The following is a 25,831-nucleotide window of genomic DNA, read 5'->3' as shown; positions in this document are numbered from 1 at the left end:
ATAAACCCTGCCATGTCATTTATCCAGGTCTCCACCCCCGGGGGCTTGGCTTCTTTCCACATTAGCAATATCCTGCGCCGGGCTACTAGGGACGCAAAGGCCAAAACATCGGCCTCTCTCGCCTCCTGCACTCCCGGCTCTTGTGCAACCCCAAATATAGCCAACCCCCAGCTTGGTTCGGCCCGGACCCCCACTACTTTTGAAAGCACCTTTGTCACCCCCATCCAAAACCCCTGTAGTGCCGGGCATGACCAAAACATATGGGTATGATTTGCTGGGCTTCTCGAGCACCTCGCACACCTATCCTCCACCCCAAAAAATTTGCAGAGCCGTGCTCCAGTCATATGCGCCCTGTGTAATACCTTAAACTGAATCAGGTTTAGCCTAGCACACGAGGACGACGAGTTTACCCGGCTTAGGGCATCTGCCCACAGCCCCTCCTCGATCTCCTCCCCCAGCTCTTCTTCCCATTTCCCTTTTAGTTCATCTACCATAGTCTCCCCTTTGTCCCTCATTTCCCTATATATATCTGACACCTTACCATCCCCCACCCATGTCTTTGAGATGACTCTGTCCTGCACCTCGTGTCGGGAGCTGCGGGAATTCCCTCACCTGTTGCCTCGCAAAAGCCCTCAGTTGCATATACCTGAATGCATTCCCTTGGGGCAACCCATATTTCTCGGTCAGTGCTCCCAGACTCACGAACATCCCATCCACAAACAGATCTTTCAGTTGCGTTATTCCTGCTCTTTGCCACATTCCGTATCCCCCATCCATTCCCCACGGGGCAAACCTATGGATGTTTCTTATCGGGGACCCCACCCAAGGCTCCAGTCTTTCCCCTATGCCGTCTCCACTGTCCCCAAATCTTCAGTGTAGCCACCACCACCGGGCTTGTGGTGTAGTTCCTCGGTGAGAACGGCAATGGGGCTGTCACCATAGCCTGTAGGCTAGTCCCCCTACAGGACGCCCTCTCCAATCTCTTCCACGCCGCTCCCTCCTCCTCTCCCATCCACTTACTCACCATTGAAATATTAGCGGCCCAATAATACTCACTTAGGCTCGGTAGTGCCAGCGCCCCCCTATCCCTGCTACGCTGTAAGAATCCCTTCCTCACTCTCGGGGTCTTCCCGGCCCACACAAAACCCATGATGCTCTTTTCAATCCTTTTAAAAAAAGCCTTCGTGATCACCACTGAAACACAAAGAGGAATCTCGGGAGGACCACCATCTTAACCGCCTGCACCCTCCCTGCCAGTGACAGGGATACCATATCCCATCTCTTGAAATACTCCTCCATTTGTTCCACCAACCGCGTTAAATTTAACCTATGCAATGTGCCCCAATTCTTGGCTATCTGGATCCCCAGGTAACGAAAGTCCCTTGTTACCTTCCTCAACGGTAGGTCCTCTATTTCTCTATTCTGCTCCCCTGGATGCACCACAAACAACTCACTTTTCCCAATGTTCAATTTATACCCTGAAAAATCCCCAAACTCCCCAAGTATCCGCATTATTTCTGGCATCCCCTCCGCCGGGTCTGCCACATATAGTAACAAATCGTCCGCATACAAAGATACCCGGTGTTCTTCTCCTCCTCTAAGTACTCCCCTCCACTTCTTGGAACCCCTCAACGCTATCGCCAGGGGCTCAATCGCCAGTGCAAACAATAATGGGGACAGAGGGCATCCCTGCCTTGTCCCTCTATGGAGCCGAAAATATGCAGATCCCCGTCCATTCGTGACCACGCTCGCCATCGCGGCCTATACAACAGCTGCACCCATCTAACATACCCCTCTCCAAAACCAAATCTCCTCAACACCTCCCACAAATAATCCCACTCCACTCTATCAAATGCTTTCTCGGCATCCATCGCCACTACTATCTCCGTTTCCCCCTCTGGTGGGGGCATCATCATTACCCCTAACAGCCTCCGTATATTCGTGTTCAGCTGTCTCCCCTTCACAAACCCAGTTTGGTCCTCGTGGACCACCCCCGGGACACATTCCTCTATTCTCATTGCCATTACCTTGGCCAGAATCTTGGCATCTACATTTAGGAGAGAAATAGGTCTATAGGACCCGCATTGTAGCGGCTCCTTTTCCTTCTTTAAGAGAAGCGATATCGTTGCTTCAGACATAGTCGGGGGCAGTTGTCCCCTTTCCTTTGCCTCATTAAAGGTCCTCGTCAATACCGGGGCGAGCAAGTCCACATATTTTCTATAGAATTCGACTGGGAATCCATCCGGTCCCGGGGCCTTTCCCGCCTACATGCTCCTAATTCCTTTCACCACTTCTTCTACCTCGATCTGTGCTCCCAGTCCCACACTTTCCTGCTCTTCCACCTTGGGAAATTCCAGCCGATCCAAAAAGCCCATCATTCTCTCCCTCCCATCCGGGGGTTGAGCTTCATATAATTTTTTATAAAATGTCTTGAACACTCCATTCACTCTCTCCGCTCCCCGCTCCATCTCTCCTTCCTCATCCCTCACTCCCCCTATTTCCCTCGCTGCTCCCCTTTTCCTCAATTGGTGTGCCAGCAACCTGCTCGCCTTCTCCCCATATTCGTACTGTACACCCTGTGCCTTCCTCCATTGTGCCTCTGCAGTGCCCGTAGTTAGCAAGTCAAATTCTACATGTAGCCTTTGCCTTTCCCTGTACAGTCCCTCCTCCGGTGCTTCCGCATATTGTCTGTCCACCCTCAAAAGTTCTTGCAGCAACCGCTCCCGTTCCTTACTCTCCTGCTTCCCTTTATGTGCCCTTATTGATATCAGCTCCCCTCTAACCACCGCCTTCAGCGCCTCCCAGACCACTCCCACCTGGACCTCCCCATTATCATTGAGTTCCAAGTACTTTTCAATGCACCCTCTCACCCTTCGACACCCCCCCTCATCTGCCATTAGTCCCATGTCCATTCTCCAGGGTGGGCGCCCTCCTGTTTCCTCCCCTATCTCCAAGTCTACCCAGTGTGGAGCGTGATCCGAAATGGCTATAGCCGTATACTCCGTTCCCCTCACCTTCGGGATCAACGCCCTTCCCAGCACAAAAAAGTCTATTCGCGAGTAGACTTTATGGACATAGGAGAAAAACGAGAACTCCTTACTCCTAGGTCTGCTAAATCTCCACGGGTCTACACCTCCCATCTGCTCCATAAAATCTTTAAGTACCTTGGCTGCTGCCGGCCTCCTTCCAGTCCTGGACTTCGACCTATCCAGCCCTGGTTCCAACACCGTATTAAAATCTCCCCCCATTGTCAGCTTTCCCATCTCTAGATCCGGAATGCGTTCTAGCATCCGCCTCATAAAATTGGCATCATCCCAGTTCGGGGCATATACGTTTACCAAAACCACCGTCTCCCCCTGTAGTTTGCCACTCACCATCACGTATCTGCCCCCGTTATCCGCCACTATAGTCTTTGCCTCGAACATTACCCGCTTCCCCACTAATATAGCCACCCCCCTGTTTTTCGCATCTAGCCCCGAATGGAACACCTGCCCCACCCATCCTTTGCATAGCCTAACCTGGTCTATCAGTTTCAGGTGCGTTTCCTGTAACATAACCACATCTGCCTTAAGTTTCTTAAGGTGTGCGAGTACCCTTGCCCTTTTTATCGGCCCGTTCAGCCCTCTCACGTTCCACGTGATCAGCCGGGTTGGGGGGCTTCCCACCCCCCACCCCCCCACTTGTCGATTAGCCATCCCTTTTTCCAGCTCCTCACCCGGTTCCCACGCAGCTGTATCTCCCCCAGGCGGTGCCCCCCCGCCCATCCCCTCCCATCCCAGCTCCCCCCAGCAGCAGCAACCCAGTAATTCCCCCCTCCCACCCCCCCCGCTAGATCCCCCCGCTAGCGTAATTACTCCCCCCATGTTGCTCCCAGAAGTCAGCAAACTCTGGCCGACCTCGGCTCACACCGTGCGACGCCCCCTCCTTCCTGCTTCTCTATTCCCGCCATGATTATCATAGCGCGGGAACCAAGCCCGCGCTTCTCCCTTGGCCCCGCCCCCAATGGCCAACACCCCATCTCATCCACCTCCCCTCCTCCCCCCATCACCACCTGTGGAAGAGAGAAAAGTTACCACATCGCAGGATTAGTACATAAAACTCCTCTTTCCCCCCTTTTTAACCCCCCTCTTCGCCCCCCACATTCGCCCCACCACTTTGTTCAAACGTTCTTTTTAATAACCCACTCATTCCAGTTTTTCTTCCACAATAAAAGTCCACGCTTCATCCGCCGTCTCAAAGTAGTGGTGCCTCCCTCGATATGTGACCCACAGTCTTGCCGGTTGCAGCATTCCAAATTTTATCTTCTTTTTATGAAGCACCGCCTTGGCCCGATTAAAGCTCGTCCTCTTTCTCGCCACCTCCGCACTCCAGTCTTGATAAACGCGGATCACCGCATTCTCCCATTTACTGCTCCGAGTTTTCTTTGCCCATCTAAGGACCATTTCTCTATCCTTAAAACGGGGGAATCTCACCACTATGGCTCTGGGAATTTCTCCTGCTCTCGGTCCTCGCGCCATCACTCGGTATGCTCCCTCCACCTCCAACGGACCCGCCGGGGCCTCCGCTCCCATTAACGAGTGCAGCATCGTGCTCACATATGCCCCGACGTCCGCTCCCTCCGCACCTTCAGGAAGACCAAGAATCCTCAAGTTGTTCCTCCTTGCGTTGTTCTCCAGTGCCTCCAACCTTTCCACACATCTTTTCTGATGTGCCTCATGCATCTCCGTCTTCACCACCAGGCCCTGTATGTCGTCCTCATTCTCGGCTGACTTTGCCTTCACGACCCGAAGCTCCCGCTCCTGGGTCTTTTGTTCCTCCTTTAGCCCTTCGATCGCCTGTAGTATCGGGGCCAACAGCTCTTTCTTCATTTCCTTTTTGAGCTCTTCCACACAGCATTTCAAGAACTCTTGTTGTTCAGGGCCCCATGTTAAACTGCCACCTTCCGACGCCATCTTGGTTTTTGCTTGCCTTCCTTGCCGCTGTTCTAAAGGATCCACTGCAATCCGGCCACTTTCTCCTCCTTTTTTCATCCGTATCCAGGGGGGATTCCCTTCTGGTTTACCGCACAGTGTTTTTAGCCGTCAAAATTGCCGTTGGGGCTCCTATCAAGAGCCCAAAAGCCCGTTTCACCGGGAGCTGCCGAAACATGAGACTCAGCTGGTCATCGCCGCACCTCGGAAGTCCTCTGGACCCTTTCTAAGGACAGCACATCCTTCCTTAGATACGGGGCCCAAAACTGCTCACAATAATCCAATACTTCACATAGCTAATATGTTATCCTATTCTTCATTCCAAGATGAGTGGCTGTTTTGTAATAAGGTAGCACATGTCACAAATGAGGCTGATAGAATATAATGTGGGCAAATGTGAGGTTGTCTACTTTGGCAGGAATAATAGAAAACAGGACATTATTTAAATAGAGAGACTGTAGAATGCTGAAGTACAGAGGGATCTGGGATGCTTTCTTGGCAGTTCACTAGGCTGATTCCTGTGACGAAGGGGTTGTCCTACATGGAAAGGTTGAGCAAATTGGGTCTATACTATAGTGGGCTGTACGGTAGCAGAGTGGTTAGCATTGTGGCTTCACAGCGCCAGGGTCCCAGGTTCGATTCCCGGCTTGGGTCACTATCTATGTGGAATCTGCACGTTCTCCCAGTGTCTGCGTGGGTTTCCACCGCTTGCTCCAACTTCCTCCCACAAGTCCCAAAAGACATGTATGTTAGGTGAATTGGACATTCTGAATTCTCCCTCTGTGTAACCGAACAGGCGCCAGAATGTGGCGACTAGGGGCTTTTCACATTAACTTCATTGCAGTGTTAATGTAAGCCTACTTGTGACAATAAAGATTATATTATAATACTCATTGAGGTTTCGGAGAATGAGAGGTGATCTGACTGAAACAAACAATTCTGAGGGGGCTTGATGGTAGATGCTGAGATGTTGTATCACCTTGGTGCACTGTTTGAAAATAAGGGGTCTCCCATTTAATATGGATTGAAGAGGAATTTCTTCTCTCAGAGGATCATTAGTGTTTGGAATTCTCTCCCTAATGAGCAATGGAGGCTTGGTCATGGAATATATTCAATGCCGAGTCAGGCAGAATTTTATTCTGCAAGAGAGTTGAGGGTTGGTAGACAGGGATGAAAATTGAGATAAGGCCACCATTTTATTGAATGGCGAGGCAATCAATGGGCGATATAGGCTACTCCTGCTCCTATTTCTGATGATCTTATAATCAAAGGTGGTTTCAAATGTTTTGATTGCTAGCTGAAAATTGATATCACTGAGCCATGGCCAACACTTGCGATAGAGAACAGGGGCGGGACTCTCCGACCCCCCCCCCCCGCCGGGTTGGAGAATCGCCGGGGGGCTGGCGTGAATCCCGCCCCCGCCGGCCGCCAAATTCTCCGGCACCGGATAGTTGGCGGGGGCGGGAATCGCGACGTGCCAGTCGGCGGGGCCCCCCTGGCGATTCTCTAGCCTGCGATGGGCCGAAGTCCCGCTGCCGTCATGCCAGTCCCGCCGGCATGCCCGTCCCGCCAGCGTGAATCAAACCACCTACCTTACCGGCGGGACTGGCAGCGTAGGTGGGGCTCCGGGGCCCTGGGGGGGGGGAGCACGGGGCGATCTGCCCCTGGGGGATGCCCCACGGTGGCCTGGCCAGCGATCGGGGCCCACCGATCCGCGGGCGGGCCTGTGCCGTGGGGGCACTCTTTTCCCTCTGCCTCGGCCATAGCCTTCACCATGGCCGACGCGGAAGAGACCCCCCCTGCGCATGCGCGGGGATGACGTCAGCAGTCGCTGACACTCCCGCGCATGCGCGGACTTCCGCCGACTGGCGAAGTCCTTTCGGCCCCGGCTGGCGTGGCGCCAAAGGCCTTCCACGCCAGCCGGTGGAGCGGAAACCACTCCGGCGCGGGCCTAGCCCCTCACGATGAGGGCTTGGCCCCTAAAGGTACGGAGAAATCCGCAAGTTTGGGGCGGCCCAGCGCCGGAGAGTTTCCCGCCACTCCATCCCGTCGGGACCCCCCGCCCCGCCGGATAGGGGAGAATCCCAGCCCAGATCTTTTACGTGCCTTCCTTCTGTGCAAGTGGACATTACTAAAACTGCATTCTAATATAAAATTCCTCAAAATGTACATGTACAATTTTTACAGTTGAATGACTGAACAATGATTAAGCCTACAGAAACAGCCCTTCCAAAAATTGGAGAGAAATTGCCTGAAAATATGGTGAAACAACATACATTACATTGTGAATTTGCAGGAAATTAGAATACTTTTTCTACCTGGTTGTTAAAACAATTATTGTGAAAATGGCAACTTTTGGGTTTGAACTAATGAAGCTCAGTCTATTTCAAGCATTTATGATCTGAATGTTGAAAACCAAAACATTGTATTTTTTCCGCCAACTTGCAAACTGATACTGATGGATGAGCTCTACTAGCAAGTGTGCACTGTGGGGGACCACAAGCCATAACATAGAAAGTGAGCTATCAATTCTGCTCTAATTACATTAGTCTAACAAGAACAGGAAGAGGAAATTAATAAGAGATTCAGAGCCAATAATTGTTGTTACATTATTTTTTCATTCATTCACAGGCCGCAGGCAACACCAGCTTAACACAATGGAGTGCCATGTGCAGCCATTTCAGAGGGCAGGTATATATTACTCAACATTGCTCTAGGACTGGAGTCACATATAGACCAGACCAGGGAAGGACAGCAGGCTTGCTTCCCTGGAGCGTATTAATGAACCAGCTTTGGATTTTAATAATAGTTCAACAGCTTCAGCATCACTGATACAGGATTTGTAATTTCTCGATATCTTAAATAGAATTCAAATTCTTTTTTGTTTTTTTAAATAATTTTTATTCAAATTTTCACAAAATATCAACAACAAAATACAGAAAGAAAAGAACAAGCCGCTTCCCCATATACCTAAATAATAAATTAACAGCCTTCATCAACACAAAGGCAAATATACACGCCCACTCAAGAAAAAACGAACCAACACCCCCCCCCCCCCACCCCCCCTCCTCCCCCGGATTGCTGCTGCTGCTGACCATACAAACAAAGAACAAAGAAATGTACAGCACAGGAACAGGCCCTTCGGCCCTCCAAGCCCATGCCGACCATTCTGCCCGACTAAACTAATCTTCTACACTTCCTGGGTCCGTATCCCTCTATTCCCATCCTATTCATGTATTTGTCAAGATTCCCCTTAAATGTCACTATCGTCCCTGCTTCCACCACCTCCTCCGGTAGCGAGTTCCAGGCATCCACTGCCCTCTGTGTAAAAAAACTTGCCTCGTACATCTACTCTAAACCTTGCCCCTCTCACCTTAAACCTATGCCCCCAAGTAATTGACCCCCTCTACCCTGGGGAAAAGCCTCTGACTATCCACTCTGTCTATGCCCCTCATAATGAGACCTCTATCAGGTCGCCCCTCAACCTCCGTCGTTCCAGTGAGAACAAACCGAGTTTATTCAACCTCTCCTCATAACTAATACCCTCCATACCAGGCAACATTCTGGTAAATCTCTTCTGCACCCTCTCTAAAGCCTCCACATCCTTCTGGTAGTGCGGCGACCAGAATTGAACACTATACTCCAAGTGTGGCCTAACTAAGGTTCTATACAGCTGCAACATGACTTGCCAATTCTTATACTCAATGCCCCGGCCAATGAAGGCAAGCATGCCGTATGCCTTCTTGACTACCTTCTCCACCTGTGTTGCCCCTTTCAGTGACCTGTGGACCTGTACACCTAGATCTCTCTGACTTTCAATACTTTTGAGGGTTCTACCATTCACTGTATATTCCCTACCTGCATTAGACCTTCCAAAATGCATTACTTCACACTTGTCCGGATTAAACTCCATCTGCCATCTATCCGCCCAAGTCTCCAAACAATCTAAATCCTGCTGTATCCTCTGACAGTCCTCATCGCTATCCGCAATTCCACTAACCTTTGTGTCGTCTGCAAACTTACTAATCAGACCAGTTACATTTTCCTCCAAATAATTTATATATACTACAAACAGCAAAGGACCCAGCACTGATCCCTGCGGAACACCACTGGTCACAGCCCTCCAATTAGAAAAGCATCCTTCCATTGCTACTCTCTGCCTTCTAGGACCTAGCCAGCTCTGTATCCACCTTGCCAGCTCACCCTTGATCCCGTGTGACTTCACCTTTTATACTAGTCTACCATTAGGGACCTTGTCAACGGCCTTACTGAAGTCCAGATAGACAACATCCACTGCCCTACCTGCATCAATCATCTTTGTCACCTCCTCGAAAAACTCTATCAAGTTAGTGAGACACGACCTCCCCTTCACAAAACCATGCTGCCTCTCACTCATACGTCCATTTGCTTCCAAATGAGAGTAGATCCTGTCTCGAAGAATTCTCTCCAGTAATTTCCCTACCACTGAAGTAAGGCTCACCGGCCTGTAGTTCCCTGGATTACCCTTGCTACCTTTCTTAAACAGAGGAACAACATTGGCTATTCTCCAGTCCTCCGGGACATCACCTGAACACAGTGAGGATCCAAAGGTTTCTGTCAAGGCCTCGGCAATTTCCTCTCCAGCCTCCTTCAGTATTCTGGGGTAGATCCCATCAGGCCCTGGGGACTTATCTACCGTAATATTTTTTAAGACACCCAACACCTCGTCTTTTTGGATCTCAATGTGACCCAGGCTATCTACACACCCTTCTCCAGACTCAACATCTACCAATTCCTTCTCTTTGGTGTCTACTGATGCAAATTATTCATTTAGTACCTCGCCCATTTCCTCGCCTATCCTTCAGTGGGCCAACCATTTCCCTAGCTACCCTCTTGTTTTTTATGTACATGTAAAAAGCCTTGGGATTTTCCTTAACCCAATTTGCCAATGACTTTTCGTGACCCCTTCTAGCCCTCCTGACTCCTTGCTTAAGTTCCTTCCTACTTTCCTTATATGCCACACAGGCTTTGTCTGTTCCCAGCCTTTTAGCCCTGACAAATGCCTCCTTTTTCTTTTTGACGAGGCCTACAATATCTCTCGTTATTCAAGGTTCCCGAAAATTGCCGTATTTATCCTTCTTCCTCACAGGAACATGCCGGTCCTGAATTCCTTTCAACTGACACTTGAAAGCCTCCCACATGTCTAATGTTGATTTACCCTCAAACATCCGCCCCCAATCTAGGTTCTTCAGTTCCCGCCTAATACCGTATATCCTCCCTAACAAATAGCGCAACTCCGCCACCCCTTTTACATCCCCCTCTATCCCGCCTGAAACATCTAAATCCTGGAACGTTTAGCTGCCAATCCTGCCCTTCCCTCAACCAGGTCTCTGTAATGGCAACAACATCATAGAGCTTGGATTAGTACTTGGAACGAAGTTCATCTGCCTTACCCGTAATACTTCTTGCATTAAAACATATGCACTTCAGGCCACCAGACCCGCTGGGTTCAGCAACTTCTCCCTGTCTGCTCTGCCTCAGAGCCACACTGTCCCTATTCCCTAGTTCTCCCTCAATGCTCTCACCTTCTGACCTATTGCTCCCATGCCCACCCCCCTGCCATACTAGTTTAAACCCTCCCGTGTGACTCTAGCAAATCTCGCGGCCAGGATATTTATGCCTCTCCAGTTTAGATGCAACTTATATAGGTCACACCTGCCCCGGAAGAGCTCCCAGTGGTCCAGATAACGGAAACCCTCCCTCCTACACCAGCTGTTTAGCCACGTGTTTAGCTGCTCTACCTTCCTATTTCTAGCCTCACTGGCACGTGGCACAGGGAGTAATCCCGAGATTACAACCCTAGAGGTCGTCTTTTAACTTTCTGCCTAGCTCCCTGAACTCCTGCTGCAGGACCTCATGCCCCTTCCTGCCTATGTCGTTAGTACCAATATGTACAACGACCTCTGCCTGTTTGTCCTCCCCCTTCAGGATGCCCTTTACCCGTTCGGAGACATCCTGGACCCTGGCACCAGGGAGGCAACATACCATCCTGGAGTCTCTTTCACGTCCACAGAAGCGCCTATCTGTGCCCCTGACTATAGAGTCCCCGATTACTATTGCTCTTCTGCGCTTTGACCCTCCCTTCTGAACATCAGAGCCAGCCGTGGTGCCACTGCTCTGGCTGCTGCTGTTTTCCCCTGATAGGCTATCATCTTCTAACGTTCTGCCAGGAAGTCTAGGAACGGTTGCCACCGCCTGAAGAACCCTTGCACCGATCCCCTTAAGGCAAATTTCACCCTTTCCAATTTAATAAACCCCGCCATATTGCTGATCCAGGATTCCACGCTTGGGGGCCTCGCATCCTTCCACTGAAGAAGAATCCTTCACCGGCCTACCAGGGACGCAAAGGCCAGAATACCGGCCTCTTTCGCCTCCTGCACTCCCGGCTCCTCTGCCACCCCAAATATTGCGAGCCCCCAGCCGGCGTGACCCTGGAACCTACCACCCTCGCTACACCCTTCCAAAAGTCCTGCAAGCGCTGGGCAAGCCCAGAACAGGTGGGTGTGGTTTGCTGGGCTCCCTGAGCACCTAAAACATCTGTCCTCGCCCCCAAAGAACCAGCTTATCCTTGTCCCGGTCACGTGACCCTTATGCAGCACGTTAAATTGTATGAGGCTGAGCCTCGCGGAAGAGGAGGAAGAGTTCACCCTCCCCAGGGCATCCACCCACATTCCCCTCGTCAATCTCCTCCTCCCACTTACCCTAAAGCTCCTCCACCGAGGCCTCCTCCTCCTCCTGCATCACCTGACACGTTGCCGAGATCCTCCCCTCTCCAACCCACACCCCCGACAGTACCCTGTCCTGGACCCTGCGTGGCGGCAAAAGTGGGAAATCCACCACCTGCCGCCGAACAGACGCCCTTACCTGCATTTATCTGAAGGTGTTCCCCGGGGGGAGCCCAAACTTCTCCTCCAGCTCACCCAGGCTCGCGAACTTCCCGTCCACAAACAGGTCCCCCATCCTTCTAATACCTACCCTGTGCCAGCTCAGGAACCCGCCGTCCATCCTCCCCGGGACAAACCGGTGGTTCACCCGAATCGGGGACCACAACGAGGCCCCCACCTCCCCCCTGTGACGTCTCCATTGTCCCCAAATTCTGAGGGTAGCCGCCACCACCGGGCTCGTGCTATACTTTGCTGGAGGAAGCGGCAGCGGCGCCTTCACCAACGCCTCCAGGCTCGCGCCCACACAAGACGCCACCTCCAGCCTCTTCCATGCCGCCTCATCCCCCTCCATCACCCACTTACGCATTTACCCGGAGAAATCTCCAAACTCCCTAAGGATCCTCATCACCTCCGGCATTCCCCCCACCGGGTCCGCCACATATAGCAGCAAATCATCCGCATAGAGCGACACCCGATGCTCCTCCCCACCCCACGCCAGCCCCCTCCAGTTCCTCGACTCCCTCAATGCCCTGGCCAGGGGTTCAATCGCCAGCGCAAAGAGCAGGGGGCACAGATGACACTCCTGCCTCGTCCCCCGGTGTAGCCGGAAATACTCTGACCTCCTTCTGTTCGTGGCCACACTCGCCACCGGGGCCTCAAACAGCAGCCTCACCCACCTGACAAACCCCTCCCCGAACCTTTTCAACACCTCCCACAGGTACCCCCAGTCCACCCTATCAAAGGCCTTCTCTGCATCCATCGCCGCCACTATTTCCGCCTCCCCTTCCATCGCCGGCATCATTATAATATTCAAGAGCCTCCATACATTAGTATTCAACTGCCTCCCTTTCACGAACCCAGTCTGATCCTCGTGTATGACCTGCGGCACACAGTCCTCTATCCTCATGGCCAAAACCTTTGCATCTACATTTAAGAGTGAGATCGGCCTATATGACCCACACTGTAGGGGATCCTTGCCCCGCTTCAGGATCATGGAAATCAGCGCTCTAGACATCGTCGGGGGCAGAGCCTCCCCTTCCCTTGCCTAGTTGAAGGTCCTTACCAACCGCAGGCCCAGCAGGTCTGAATACTTCTTGTAAAATTCAACCGGGAACCCATCCGGCCCCGGTGCCTTCCCCACCTGCATGTTCCCTATCCCTTTGACCAACTCCTCCAACCCAACCGGTGCCCCCAACCCTGCCACATGCCCCTCCTCCACCTTCGGAAACCTCAGCTGGTCCAGGAAGCGACAAATCCCTCCCTCCTCCAGTGGGGGCTCAGACCAGTACAGTTCCTCGTAGAAGTCCCTGAAGACCCCATTGATACCCACCGCACTTCGCACCGTGCTCCCTCCTCCATCTCGAACTCCCCTGATCTCCCTAGCTGCCTCTCGCTTCCGAAGCTGGTGTGCCAGCATACGGCTCGCCTTTTCTCCGTATTCATATACCGCTCCTTGCGCCTTCCTCCGCCTCCGCCTTCCTGGTGGTCAACAAATAGAACTCAGCCTGGAGGCTACGCCGCTCCCTAAGCAATCCCTCCTCCGGGGTCTCCCCGTACCTCCTATCCACCCTCACCATCTCCCCCACCAACCTCTCCCTCTCTCTCCTCTTCCCCCCTCCCCTTGTGTGCCATAATGGAGATAAGCTCTCCTCTGACCACCGCCTTCAGCGCCTCCCAGACCACCCCTACTTGCACCTCCCCATTGTCATTAGCCTCCAGGTACCTCTCCATACACTCCCGGAACCACCCGCTCACCTCCTTGTCCGCCAGCAACCCCACCAGCGGGTGCTGGTCCCTCTCCTCCCCAACTCGAGGTCCACCCAGTGCAGAGCATGATCAGAAATGGCTATCGCCGAGCACTCCGTATCCTCCACCCTCAGAATCAGCGCCCGGCTCATGACAAAAAAGTCAATCCGGGAGTAGGCCTTGTGGACATGGGAGAAGAATGAAAATTCCCTGGCCCCCAGCCTCGCAAACCTCCATGGATCCACCCTTCCCATCTGTTCCATGAACCCCCTCATCATTTGGCCTCCGCCGGCCTCCTGCCCGTCCTAGACCTAGAGCAATCCAGTGCCGGGTCCAGCACCGTGTTGAAATCTCCCCCCCCCCCATTATCAGGCCCCCTGTCTCCAGGTCCAGAATCCGACCCAGCATACGCCGCATGAACCCCGCATCGTCCCAATTCGGGGCATATACGTTGACCAACACCACCCGCTCCCCCTGCAGCTTGCCACTTATCATCACATACCTACCGCCATTGTCTGCCACAATGCTCGACACCTCGAACGACACTCTCTTCCCCACCAAGATCGCCACCCCCCGATTTTTTGCATCCAAACCTGAATGAAACACCTGCCCTACCCACCCCTTTCTCAACCTTACCTGATCCGCCACCCTCAGGTGCGTCTCCTGAAGCATGGCCACATCCGCCTTCAGCCCCTTCAGGTGCGCCAACACCCGGGCACGCTTGACCGGCCCATTCAGTCCCCTTACATTCCAGGTTATCAGCCGGATCAGGGGGCTACTCACCCCCCTCCCCCGCCAACTAGCCATAGCCCTTCCTAGGCCAGCCACGTGCCTCTGCCCCCCACATGACCCGTTCCCCACAGTGGCAGACCCCTGCCCCGACCTCCTCTGCCAACCCCAGCTCCCCCTTGGCCATTCCAGCAGCAACCTGGTCCGTCCCCCGTCCCCCCGTCCCTGTCGCCGGTCCCCCCCCCGGCTAGGTCCCCCCCTAGCTGCATTGCTCCCCCCATTGGGAATTCAAATTCGTAAACAACCATGGTGAGACTTGATTTAAAAAAAAAATAGATTGCATTTATATAGCACCCTGCACAACCATCAGGCGTCCCAAAGTGTTTTACAACCAAAGAGGTATCTTTTTGTTTGGCGTATAATCACTGTTACACTGCAGGAAACACAGCAGCCAAATTATAACCTCCAACAAACAGCAATGTTATAACAACTCAATAATCTGTTTTTATGATGATATTGAGGGATAAACATTGGCCTAGTGCTATGGGATCTTATATATTCATTTGAGAGAGTAAACAGGGCCTAGGTTTAACTTCCCATGCAAAACGCACCACCTCCAACAATGCAGCCCTCCTTCAGGGCTGCACTGGAGTGTCGACCATGATTTTGTGTTCAAATTTTAAAATGGAACTTGAAACCACAACCTTCTGACTCAGAGGCAACAGCTGATTTGAACAGATGCCCTCTACATTCTGAGCATACATAGGCACTCTACTACCAGACCTGTACAGCTGCAGACCTGAGACTAACTTTCAAGTACAGATTTTATTCATTCAATTTAAAATCCACCAGCTGCCACGGTGGGATTTGAAACCATGCACCCAGAGCTGGATCTCTGGATTATAAATCCAGTGACAATACCACTACACCAGCATCTTTACACCCCCACCTCCCCCAACCCCAAATTTCTTGTGTGAGCCATTAGTTCTAATTTTAAGGTTGTTACGCCCACTTGATCAGGATTTCCCAACGAAAATAAATCTTTCTACACAACTGACCAAATTCTTTAAGAATCTCAAAAGCAAACTACTGAGGGTGCTGGGTATCTAAAACAAAACAAAGTGGAAGGAAATACTCAGCATCTGTGGATGGAATAAAAATGGAAATTACCGCAAACACCCAATCCCTTTACACCTCCAACCCCTCCAGGATGAGCTGAGCGCTCTCTGGTTCATTCTTGAACGTAGGCCCAACCAGTTTCCATCCACCACCACCCTTCTCCAACTAGCGGAACTTGCTCTCACATTGACCACCTTCTCTTTAAGTCATCTCACTTCCTCCAAATAAAGGTGTTGTTGTGGGAACCCACATGGCTCCTTGTTATGTCTGTTCTTGATCCAGTCCTACTCAGGATCTCGGTCTCTCTGGTTAACCAATTACCATTTTCAGTGCAGTTTGCTGCCCTAAACTGGAAAACAACTGAAACTTTGCTTCCAATCTCCATCCCTCACCTTCACTTGTTACATCTCCAATTCCTCACTTCCCTTCTTTGATCTCTTCATCTCCATTTTAGATGACAAGCTAACAAATATTCTTCCAAGAAGGTTGAGTGGCGACCTGATAAAGGTTTACAAAATTATGAGGAGCATGCCAGAGTGGATAGTCAGAGACTTTTTCCCAGGGTAGAGGGGTCAATTATTAGGGGGCATAGGTTTAAGGTGCGAGGAGCAAGGTTTAGAGGAGATGTACGAGGCAAGTTTTTTTTTTTTTTTTTTACACAGAGGGTAGCGAGTGCCTGGAACTCGCTGCCGGAGGTGGTGGTGGAAGCAGGGACGATAGTGACGTTTAAGGGGCATCTTGACAAATACATGAATAGGATGGGAATAGAGGGATACGGACCCCGGAAGTGCAGAAGATTTTAGTTTAGACGGGCAACATGGTCGGCGCAGGCTTGGAGGTCCGAAGGGCCTGTTCCTGAGCTGTATTTTTCTTTGTACGTCTATAAACCCACCGACTACCACAGCGACCTGAACTACACTTCCGTACAGCCAGAATTGACTGCAAGGACACGGTTCCATTCTCCCAGTTTCTGGATTTACATCACATTTGTTCTGATGGTGGAACCTTGCAAACCAGCACCTCTAATAAGTCTTTGTCCTCAATTGCCCACCGCCTACACCAACACCCCCCACATGATTGTAGCTGACAAGGTCCTTCCCTTTTACTGCACTTCTGCTCTCACTCATTTCTCTCCTGCTTAGAACCCCTATAAGGCTCCCCTTCCCCTAATCTTTCACCACATGAGACTCCATATTCAACAGATCATCCTCTTCCATTTCCACCATCTCATTCATGATGCAATCACCAAACATAACTTGCCCTCCCAGCATTCCAAAAGTACCGTTCCCTTACAACACCCAGCTCCACTCCTCAATCACCCCCAACACCACTCTACAGGACACCTCTGCTCAGTCCACAAGCATGACCCCCAAGCTTCTGGAGGCCTGCCATTTTAATTCTCCATTTTGCACTAATACGTTTCGCCCAGAAGGAAAAACTAGTCCAACTTTTAAATGATTCGTACTGGCCCAAACTGGTCTTGCATACTTAAAACAGAACTCCAGTTCAGGCCCGTACCAGTCATTTCCATGCTTTACTGATCTTTCCTTCTGGTCGGCCGAGTGCAGTGTTCCACTGAAACTCCATGCAAACTCAAGGAACAGCACCCCACCTTTCAATTAGGCACTTGACCGTTTTCTCAAGTTGGAGTTAAACAACTTCAGACCATAATCTCGGTTTCAATTTTATTTATTTTACTTGACATGTTTCAATCTGAAATTTTTTCTTCCTCCAGTTTTTACTTACAAACAGTATCTGTTCAGTACTATGCCATTCACACATCCGTTGGATGCATCTTTTATTTCTTTACTTATTCCATTATCTCACCATTTAGCTCTGCACCACCAACTCTGATGTCACAGAATCATGGTTTTACAGTACGGAGAGAGGCCCTTCGGCCCATCGTGTCCACACCGACCATCAAGCACTAACTATTCTAACCCTATTTTCCAGCACTTGGTCCGTAGCCTTGTATGCAATGGCATTTCAAGTGTTCATCTAAATACTTCTTAAACTTTGTGAGGGTTCCCATCTCTACCACCCTTTCAGGCAACAAGTTCCATATTCCAACCACCCTCGGGGTGAAAAGGATTTTCCTCACATCTCCTCTCAACCTCCTACCCATTACCTTAAATCTATACCCTCTCGTTATTGACCCCTCCACTAAGGGGAAAAATACCTTCCCATCCACTCTATCTATGTCCCTCAATTTTGTATACTTCAATCAGGTCCCCCCTGAGCTTTCTCTGCTCCAGGGAAACAACCGTGGTCTATTCAGTCTCTCTTGATAGCTGAAATGATCTAGCCCAGGCAATATCCTGGTACATCTCCTCTGCACCCTATCCAGTGCAATTACTTCCTTTCTAATAGTGTGGTGGCTGGAACTGTACACAGTAAAACCAGCATTTTATACAGCTCCAGCATAACCTCCCTGCTCTTATATTCAATGTCTCTGTTAACATAGGCAAGAATCAGGGTGGCATATGGCGCAGTGGTTAGCACTGGGACCATAGCGGAGGACCTAAGTTCGAATCCTGGCCCTGGGTCACTGTCCATGTGGAGTTGGCACATTCTCCCAGTTGTCTGTGTGGATTTCACCCCCACAACCCAAAGAAGTGCAGGTTAGGTGGATTGACCACGCTAAATTGTCCCTTAATTGGAATTAAAAATAATTGGGTACTCTAAATTTATAAAAGAAAACATAGGCAAGAATCTCACAGGCCTACTTAACCACTTATCTATCTGTCCTGCTGTCTTCAGAGATCTGCGAACCTGACATCAAGGTCCCCTTGATCCTCTGTACGACTATTCATTGTATATCCCCTTGCCTTGTTAGTCCTCCTAAAATGCATTACCTCACACTTTTCATGGTTAAATTCCATTTGCCACTCTTCTGCCCATCTAACCAGCCCGTCAATATCGTCCTGTAATCTAATTTAACATGTCCCATCATTGTCCTTCCCTATTGTTCTTTAGCGACCCTCACCGATTTTACCTGTTTAAAATCAATTGTCTAACTTTGCCGAGCGTTAATTTCACTTTTTATTCCACAGATGCTGCCCGACAGCGTTTCCAGCATTTCTTGTTTTTAATCTTTAAATCATCTTAATTTGATCTACCAATGAATCTTCTGCCTTTGAAGGAATAAGTGTAGTCCAGAGAAACTGACCCAGTTTAACTCTCTGTGGAATCATTCTGGTAAATCTGTACTGTACCGTCTCCGAGCTGCAGTATGCAGATCTGAACACAATACTCCCGATGCAGTCAAACCAACATGTCGTACAACTGTAGCATAGCTTCTACTCCAATAAACCTTAGCCCCTTGAGATAAATGCGAATATTTCATTAGTCTTTTATTATTTTTTAACAGACCTGTTCACCAGATTTTAGCGATTTCTGCAACTGGACTCATAAATCTCTCAGCTTCAGTTCCTAGCTTCTGACCATTAAGAAAGCTAGATCAGAGGTTCTGCTCAAGTCCAAAGTTGATGGCTCTATAACCATTTAAAATAATTCTAAAATGTTTGTAATTCAAGTCATATTACACCGGACTTCCGGGTGCGGCTATGCAGAGCTAGGTCGCATATTCGGCAGCTCCTGCTTGGAACGGACTTTTGGGCTCTTTTACAGGGCCCCCACGGCATTTATTTGACATTTCCCGGTGTGGGAAGAAGGCTGCAATATTCCCCCGACAGTGTCCCCCAGGAAGGGTATGTCTCTTGGTTGCCAGACACACGCAGAAACAGTAAAAGATTTGGCTGCAACTGCAGGATAAACAGGGCCTCTTCCAGCATGCAGGCGGGGGAAGGGCAAGCTTAAAGCTGCAAGCTGACCTGAGGGCCTGTATCAAAAGTGAATTCTAGCAGCAGAGGGAACAACTGTGAAAAGACCTCATCAAGGCCACTGAAGGGACTTCCGGTTGCGGTGATGCCTAGCTAGCCGCACGCTTCGGCGGCTCCAGCTCCGACGGACCTTCGGGCTCTTTTAAGAGCCCCAACGGGGAATTTTTCGACAACGCAACCCGGTGTGGGGCGTGTGAGAAGGGAGTCCCCCCCAAACGAAGGAGGAAAAAACTGGCGGCGGCGGCTGCAGCGCGAGGAATCGTCGACCAAAGGGTCAGAAAGGGAGAAGTACAAGATGGCGGCGGAGAAAGCGCAGGCGACATGGGGGCCTGAGCATGAAATTGTGAGACGGTGCGTGGAGCTGCTGAAGAGGGAGGTGCTGACCCCGTTGCTACAGGCAATTGAGGGGCTCAAGGAGACATTAAAGACCCAGGAGACAGAGCTCCGTGTGGTGGAGCAGAAGGTGACAGATATTGAGGACGAGATCCTGGGCCTGGCGGTTAAGACACAGACGCACGAGACACTTCATAAAAAGTGTACTGAAAGGATCGAAGCCCTAGAAAATGGAGCGCGAAGGAAGAACCTTCGGATACTGGGTCTCCCTGAGGGTGTGGAAGGAGTGGACTGTGGAGCGTATGCAAGTACGATGCTGAGCTCACTGATGGGTGCTGAGGCCCCTACGGGCCCCTTGGAGGTGGAGTGGGCAAATCGGATTCCGGCGAGAAGACCAAAAGCGGGAGAACCACCCAGGGCGATAACCGTGCGATTTTACCGCCTTAAGGATAGAGAAGAGGTCCTGAGATGGGCTAAAAAGGTGCGGAGTAGCAGATGGGAGAATGCAGTGGTACGGGTATACCAGGATTGGAGTGCGGAGGTGGCGAGAAGGAGGGCGAGCTTCAACCGAGCCAAAGAGGTGTTGCATAAAAGGAAGGTGAAGTTCGGGATGCTGCAGCCGGCAAGACTATGGGTCACGTATCAGGAGAGACACCATTATTTCGAGACGGCGGAGGAAGCATGGACCTTCATCAAAGAAGAGAAATTGGATCGGAACTGAGGGACTGATGCTGCAGGAAATGTTATTGTTAATGTTACGGTGGAAGTTAATTGAGAAGTAAACAGAGAAGGGGGGAGACATTGGGGAAATGTGGGCGCCGGTGAGGGGGGAAAGACGGGACATAGTTGGAGAATGGGGAAGGGGAGGGGGAGGGGAAATGGAGCTGCGCCATAAGAGGCGGGTCAGGTAAAGGGATGTTCCCGCACCAGAAAGAATAAGGCGGGAAGACAGGCGCAAGGCGGATGGGAGTTCCCCACATGGGGGGGGTCGAGGAGTGAGCAGGAGTAGCCGGGGTCAGTTGAAGTCAGCTGACTTACGGAAGTAATATGGGGGGAGCAATCATGCTAGAAAGAGATCTAGCGGGGAGGGGGGAGGGAGGACAACTGGGTTGCTGCTGCGGAAATCCAAAAGGAAATGGCTAAAGAGTGGGTGGGCGGGGATGGTGTGCGACGCTGGGGGAGCGAGCGGGAGCGCGGAGGCGGGATATGGGACTGGCCTAGAGAAGGTAATGGCTAGTCGACACGGGAGGGGGGCAGGTAGCCCCCTAGTGAGGCTGATCACGTGGAACGTGAGAGGCCTGAACGGACCGATAAAAAGGGCCAGAGTGCTCGCGCATTTGAAAGGACTAAGGGCAGACGTGGTTATGCTCCAAGAGACGCACCTAAAGGTGGCGGACCAAGTTAGGCTAAGGAAAGGATGGGTGGGACAGGTGTTCCACTCAGGACTGGACGCAAAGAATAGAGGGGTGGCCATTTTGGTGGGGAAACAGGTCGCATTTGAAGCAAAGAACATCGTAGCAGATAGCGGAGGTAGATATGTAATGGTGAGTGGCAGGCTGGAGGGAATGGAGGTCGTGTTGGTTAACGTGTATGCCCCAAACTGGGACGATGCGGGATTTATGAGACGGATGCTGGGGCGTATACCGGACCTGGAGGTAGGAAACTTGATTTTAGGAGGGGACTTTAATACGGTGCTGGACCCGGGGCTAGATAGATCCAGCTCAAGGACCGGAAGAAGGCCGGCAGCGGCCAAGGTACTTAAGGGGTTTATGGACCAAATGGGGGGAGTGGATCCATGGCGATTTCTTAGACCTAGGGCTAGGGAGTTTTCCTTTTTCTCCCATGTCCATAAAGTGTACTCCCGGATAGATTTTTTTGTTTTGGGAAGGTCGTTGATCTCTAGGGTGGAAGAAGCTGAGTACTCAGCCATAGCGGTTTCGGATCATGCCCCACATTGGGTGGACCTGGAATTAGGAGAGGAAAGGGAGCAGAGAACACTCTGGCGATTAGATGTGGGACTGATGGCGGATGAGGGAGTGTGTGCAAGAGTGCGGGGGTGTATTGAGAGATATCTGGAGGTCAATGACGACGGCGAGGTCCCTGTGGGAGTGGTATGGGAAGCACTAAAAGCGGTGGTCAGAGGAGAGCTGATCTCCATTGGGGCCCACAAAAGGAAAACAGAGGCCAAGGAAAGGGAAAGGTTACTGGGGGAGATTTTAAGGGTGGATAGGGAATTTGCAGAGACCCCGGAGGAGGAATTGTACAGGGAGAGGAGACGACTCCAGACGGAATTTGACCTTCTGACCACCAGAAAGGCGGAGGTACTGTGGAGGAAGGCACAGGGGAGGAGGTATGAATATGGGGAAAAGGCGAGTCGCCTGTTGGCTCATCAATTGCGAAAGTGGGCAGCAGCGAGCGAGATAGGAGGAATTAGAGACGAAAGGGGAGACACGGTGCGAAGGGCAGGAAAGATAAATGAGGTGTTCAAGACCTTCTATGAGGAACTGTATAGGTCTCAACCCCCAGAGGGAGAGGAGGGGATGCGGCAGTTCCTGGACCAATTAAGGTTCCCGAAAGTGGAGGAGCGGGGGGTGGTAGGCCTGGGGGCACCAATTGGGGTGGACGAGGTTATTAAGGGACTGGGAAGCATGCAAGCAGGGAAGGCCCCAGGACCAGACGGGTTCCCGGTGGAGTATTACAGAAAATATGTGGACTTGTTGGCCCCGTTGATGGTGAGGACGTTCAATGAGGCCAGGAAAGGGGGGACTCTACCCCCGACGATGTCGGAGGCGACGATATCGTTAATTTTGAAGAGGGATAAAGATCCGTTGCAGTGCGGGTCCTATAGACCCATTTCATTGTTGAACGTGGACGCCAAATTGTTGGCAAAGGTACTGGCATCGAGGATAGAGGACTGTGTCCCGGGGGTGGTGCACGAAGACCAGACAGGGTTCGTAAAAGGGAGACAACTGAATGTTAACGTGCGACGACTATTAAGGGTGATAATGATGCCCCCAGTGGAGGGGGAGGCAGAGATAGTGGCGGCAATGGACGCAGAGAAGGCATTTGATAGGGTGGAGTGGGAGTATTTATGGGAAGTGTTAAGGAGGTTTGGGTTTGGGAACGGGTTTATTAGCTGGGTTAGACTTCTTTATGGGGCTCCAACGGCAAGCGTAGTTACAGGTCGACATAGATCGGAGTATTTCCGACTATATAGGGGAACAAGACAGGGATGCCCGCTGTCTCCATTGTTGTTCGCGTTGGCAACTGAACCTCTGGCCATGGCGTTGAGAGACTCCAGGAAATGGAGAGGGGTGATTAGAGGGGGAGAAGAACACCGAGTCTCGTTATATGCGGATGACCTATTGTTATACGTGTCGGACCCAGCGGGGGGAATGATAGAGGTTATGCGAATTTTGAGGGGGTTCGGGGATTTCTCGGGGTATAGGCTAAACATGGGGAAGAGTGAATTATTTGTGATACATCCAGGGGACCAGAGTAGAGAGATAGAAGGCTTGCCTCTAAGGAAAGTGGAAAGAAACTTCCGATACCTGGGGATTCAGATCGCTAGGAGCTGGGGAACCTTGCACAGACTTAATCTGACACGGTTGGTAGAACAAATGGAGGAGGACTTCAAGAGGTGGGACATGCAGCCTCTATCGCTGGCGGGCAGGGTGCAAGCAATTAAGATGATGGTCCTCCCGAGGTTCTTATTTGTATTTCAATGTCTCCCTATACTAATCACTAAGACCTTTTTTAATAAAATAGACAGGATCATCACGAGCTTCGTGTGGGCAGGGAAAGTTCTGAGAGTAAGGAGGGGGTTCCTTCAGCGTAGTAGGGACAGAGGAGGATTGGCACTACCGAACTTGGGCGATTACTATTGGGCCGCCAATGTGGCAATGATACATAAATGGATGATGGAGGGTGAGGGAGCGGCGTGGGAAAGACTGGAGAGAAAGTCCTGTAAAGGGACGAGTTTAGAGGCGCTGGTGACGGCGCCGCTACCGCTCTCACCTAAAAAGTTTACCACGAACCCGGTGGTGGCGGCAACATTGAATATCTGGGGACAGTGGAGGCGACAGAGAGGGGTGCGGGGAGCCCTGGTGGGGTCCCCAATCAGGAACAACCAGAGGTTCGCCCCAGGAAGAATGGATGGAGGATTTCAGAGCTGGTTCCAGTTGGGAATTAGGAGGGTGGGAGATTTATTTATAGATGGCACTTTTGCGAGCTTGGGAGCATTGGAGGAAAAGTATAAGTTGCCCCGGGGAAATTTCTTGAGATATATGCAGGTGAGGGCATTTACTAGACAACAGGTGAGGGAATTTCCGTTGCTCCCGACACAGGGGATACAGGACAGGGTGCTTTCAGGGGTGTGGGTCGGAGAGGGCAAGGTGTCAGAGATTTACCGAGAGATGAGGGAAGAGGGGGAGGAGTCGGTGGGCGAACTAAAAGGAAAGTGGGAAGAAGAACTAGGGGAGGAGATAGAGGAGGGTATGTGGGCTGATGCCCTAAGCAGGGTAAATTCCTCTTCCTCATGCGCCAGGCTTAGCCTGATTCAATTTAAGGTGCTACATAGAGCACACATAACGGGAGCAAGATTGAGCAGGTTCTTTGGAGTGGAGGACAAATGTGGGAGGTGTGGCGGGAGCCCGGCAAACCACGCACATATGTTTTGGGCATGCCCGGCACTGGAAGGGTATTGGAAGGGAGTGACGGGAGTGATTTCGCGGGTGGTGAAGGCCCGGGTCAAACCAGGCTGGGGGTTAGCTCTATTTGGAGTTGCGGAAGAGCCGGGAGTGCAGGAGGCGAAAGAGGCCGACGTTGTGGCCTTTGCGTCCCTAGTAGCCCGGCGCAGGATCCTACTCATGTGGAAGGAGGCGAAACCCCCCGGACTGGAGGCCTGGGTAAATGATATGGCGGGGTTCATTAAACTGGAGCAGATAAAGTTTGCCCTGAGAGGATCGGCTCAAGGGTTCACCAGGCGGTGGCAGCCATTTCTCGACTACCTAGGGGAACGTTAGAGGGAAGACAGATGACCAGCAGCAACAACCCAGGGGGGGGGGGGGGGGAGGGGGGGGGGTTAGTTTAGGTCAAAGATAAAGGGGTTTTGTTACTTGTGTATTGTTTAAAATTTCTGTATTGTTATTGTTGCGTTTGCTTTGTAAGAGGGGAAAAATTGTTGTTTGGGAAAAAATTTTCAATAAAACATTTATAAAAAAAAAAAAAAGTCATATTACACCATTATTCATGTACCAATATTTTCATACATACTTCACCAAGCACTTCAATGATTTCGCCAATTTTCAGCTCCAGCTCATCTTCATTCTGAGGAGCATAACTAAACGCCACTTGGCATCTTCTTGATCTAATTTTTTCAGCTGAGAAAATACAAATAACATTTTAAGTACTCCTGTACAGTAATGGGGCCATTTTTAACACATGTAAAACAAATATTTTCTGACAAAGTGGGTACGTATAGTATGCACAGTTTGCAGGCGACGATTCAATTTTATTCCAAATTCATACTAATTGTTAGGGAGTCAAAAAAGATAAGTTTAAGGAGATTCTCATTTATAGTCGGAAATGAATTGAAAGATTGTTTAATTTTCCTTGGGATGTTATACTACTTCTTGCTATTTTGAAAAATTTTGAACAGGAATCTCTACTACTACAGTACCAGATACAACAAAGTAGAAGTCACCCTGTTATTACAATCCCAGGCTGGACCCCAACAGTTGCTAGGATACTGGACAGAAACACCAATGCTTTATTTTAATTTTGTAAGACTGAGGAAAGGATACTTCACTCTAGGAGTGATTGCACGAAGAAACAGGGATATGGCATATTACAACCAACTTTATTACTAACACGGTATTAAAATCTTGAACATTACCCCAGAAAACAGCTTACAATCACTCAACACAGTGAATACAATACCCTCAATTGCTATCTTTATCTTCACTTAAACAACAAAATAAACATCTCGGCTCTCACTCCACTTTAAATACCAATGGCACAGAGGAATACTTGTTTTACAGTTATTCTTTGAGAAAGAGATCTCTTGTCACTGCTTTACAGAAAAGATTTAACTCCAGTCAGACCCACGAAGAAACTCTGGCTGTATGTCATTAAAGGCTGTTTCAACTAGCTTGTTTCAGCTCCCCCT

The 25,831-nt window shown here is 50.6% G+C and overlaps 1 protein-coding gene across 2 annotated transcripts in view; it reads right to left on the bottom strand.

Annotated features, from left to right (window-relative positions):
* The window catches only part of sh3kbp1 (SH3-domain kinase binding protein 1), a 442,493-nt gene that overhangs the window by 237,019 nt on the left and 179,643 nt on the right, over positions 1 to 25,831 (bottom strand). For both annotated transcript variants that reach the window (XM_072514175.1, XM_072514176.1), the window contains exon 4: positions 24,937 to 25,043. In XM_072514175.1, coding sequence (XP_072370276.1) covers positions 24,937 to 25,043 — 107 coding nt within the window. The remainder of the gene's footprint in view (positions 1 to 24,936; positions 25,044 to 25,831) is intronic.

The sequence above is a fragment of the Scyliorhinus torazame genome, chromosome 8 (assembly GCF_047496885.1).
Source record: "Scyliorhinus torazame isolate Kashiwa2021f chromosome 8, sScyTor2.1, whole genome shotgun sequence".
Classification (NCBI taxonomy): domain Eukaryota; kingdom Metazoa; phylum Chordata; class Chondrichthyes; order Carcharhiniformes; family Scyliorhinidae; genus Scyliorhinus; species Scyliorhinus torazame.
Note: the sequence above shows the minus strand (reverse complement) of the source record. Positions and strands in the feature narration are given on the sequence as shown.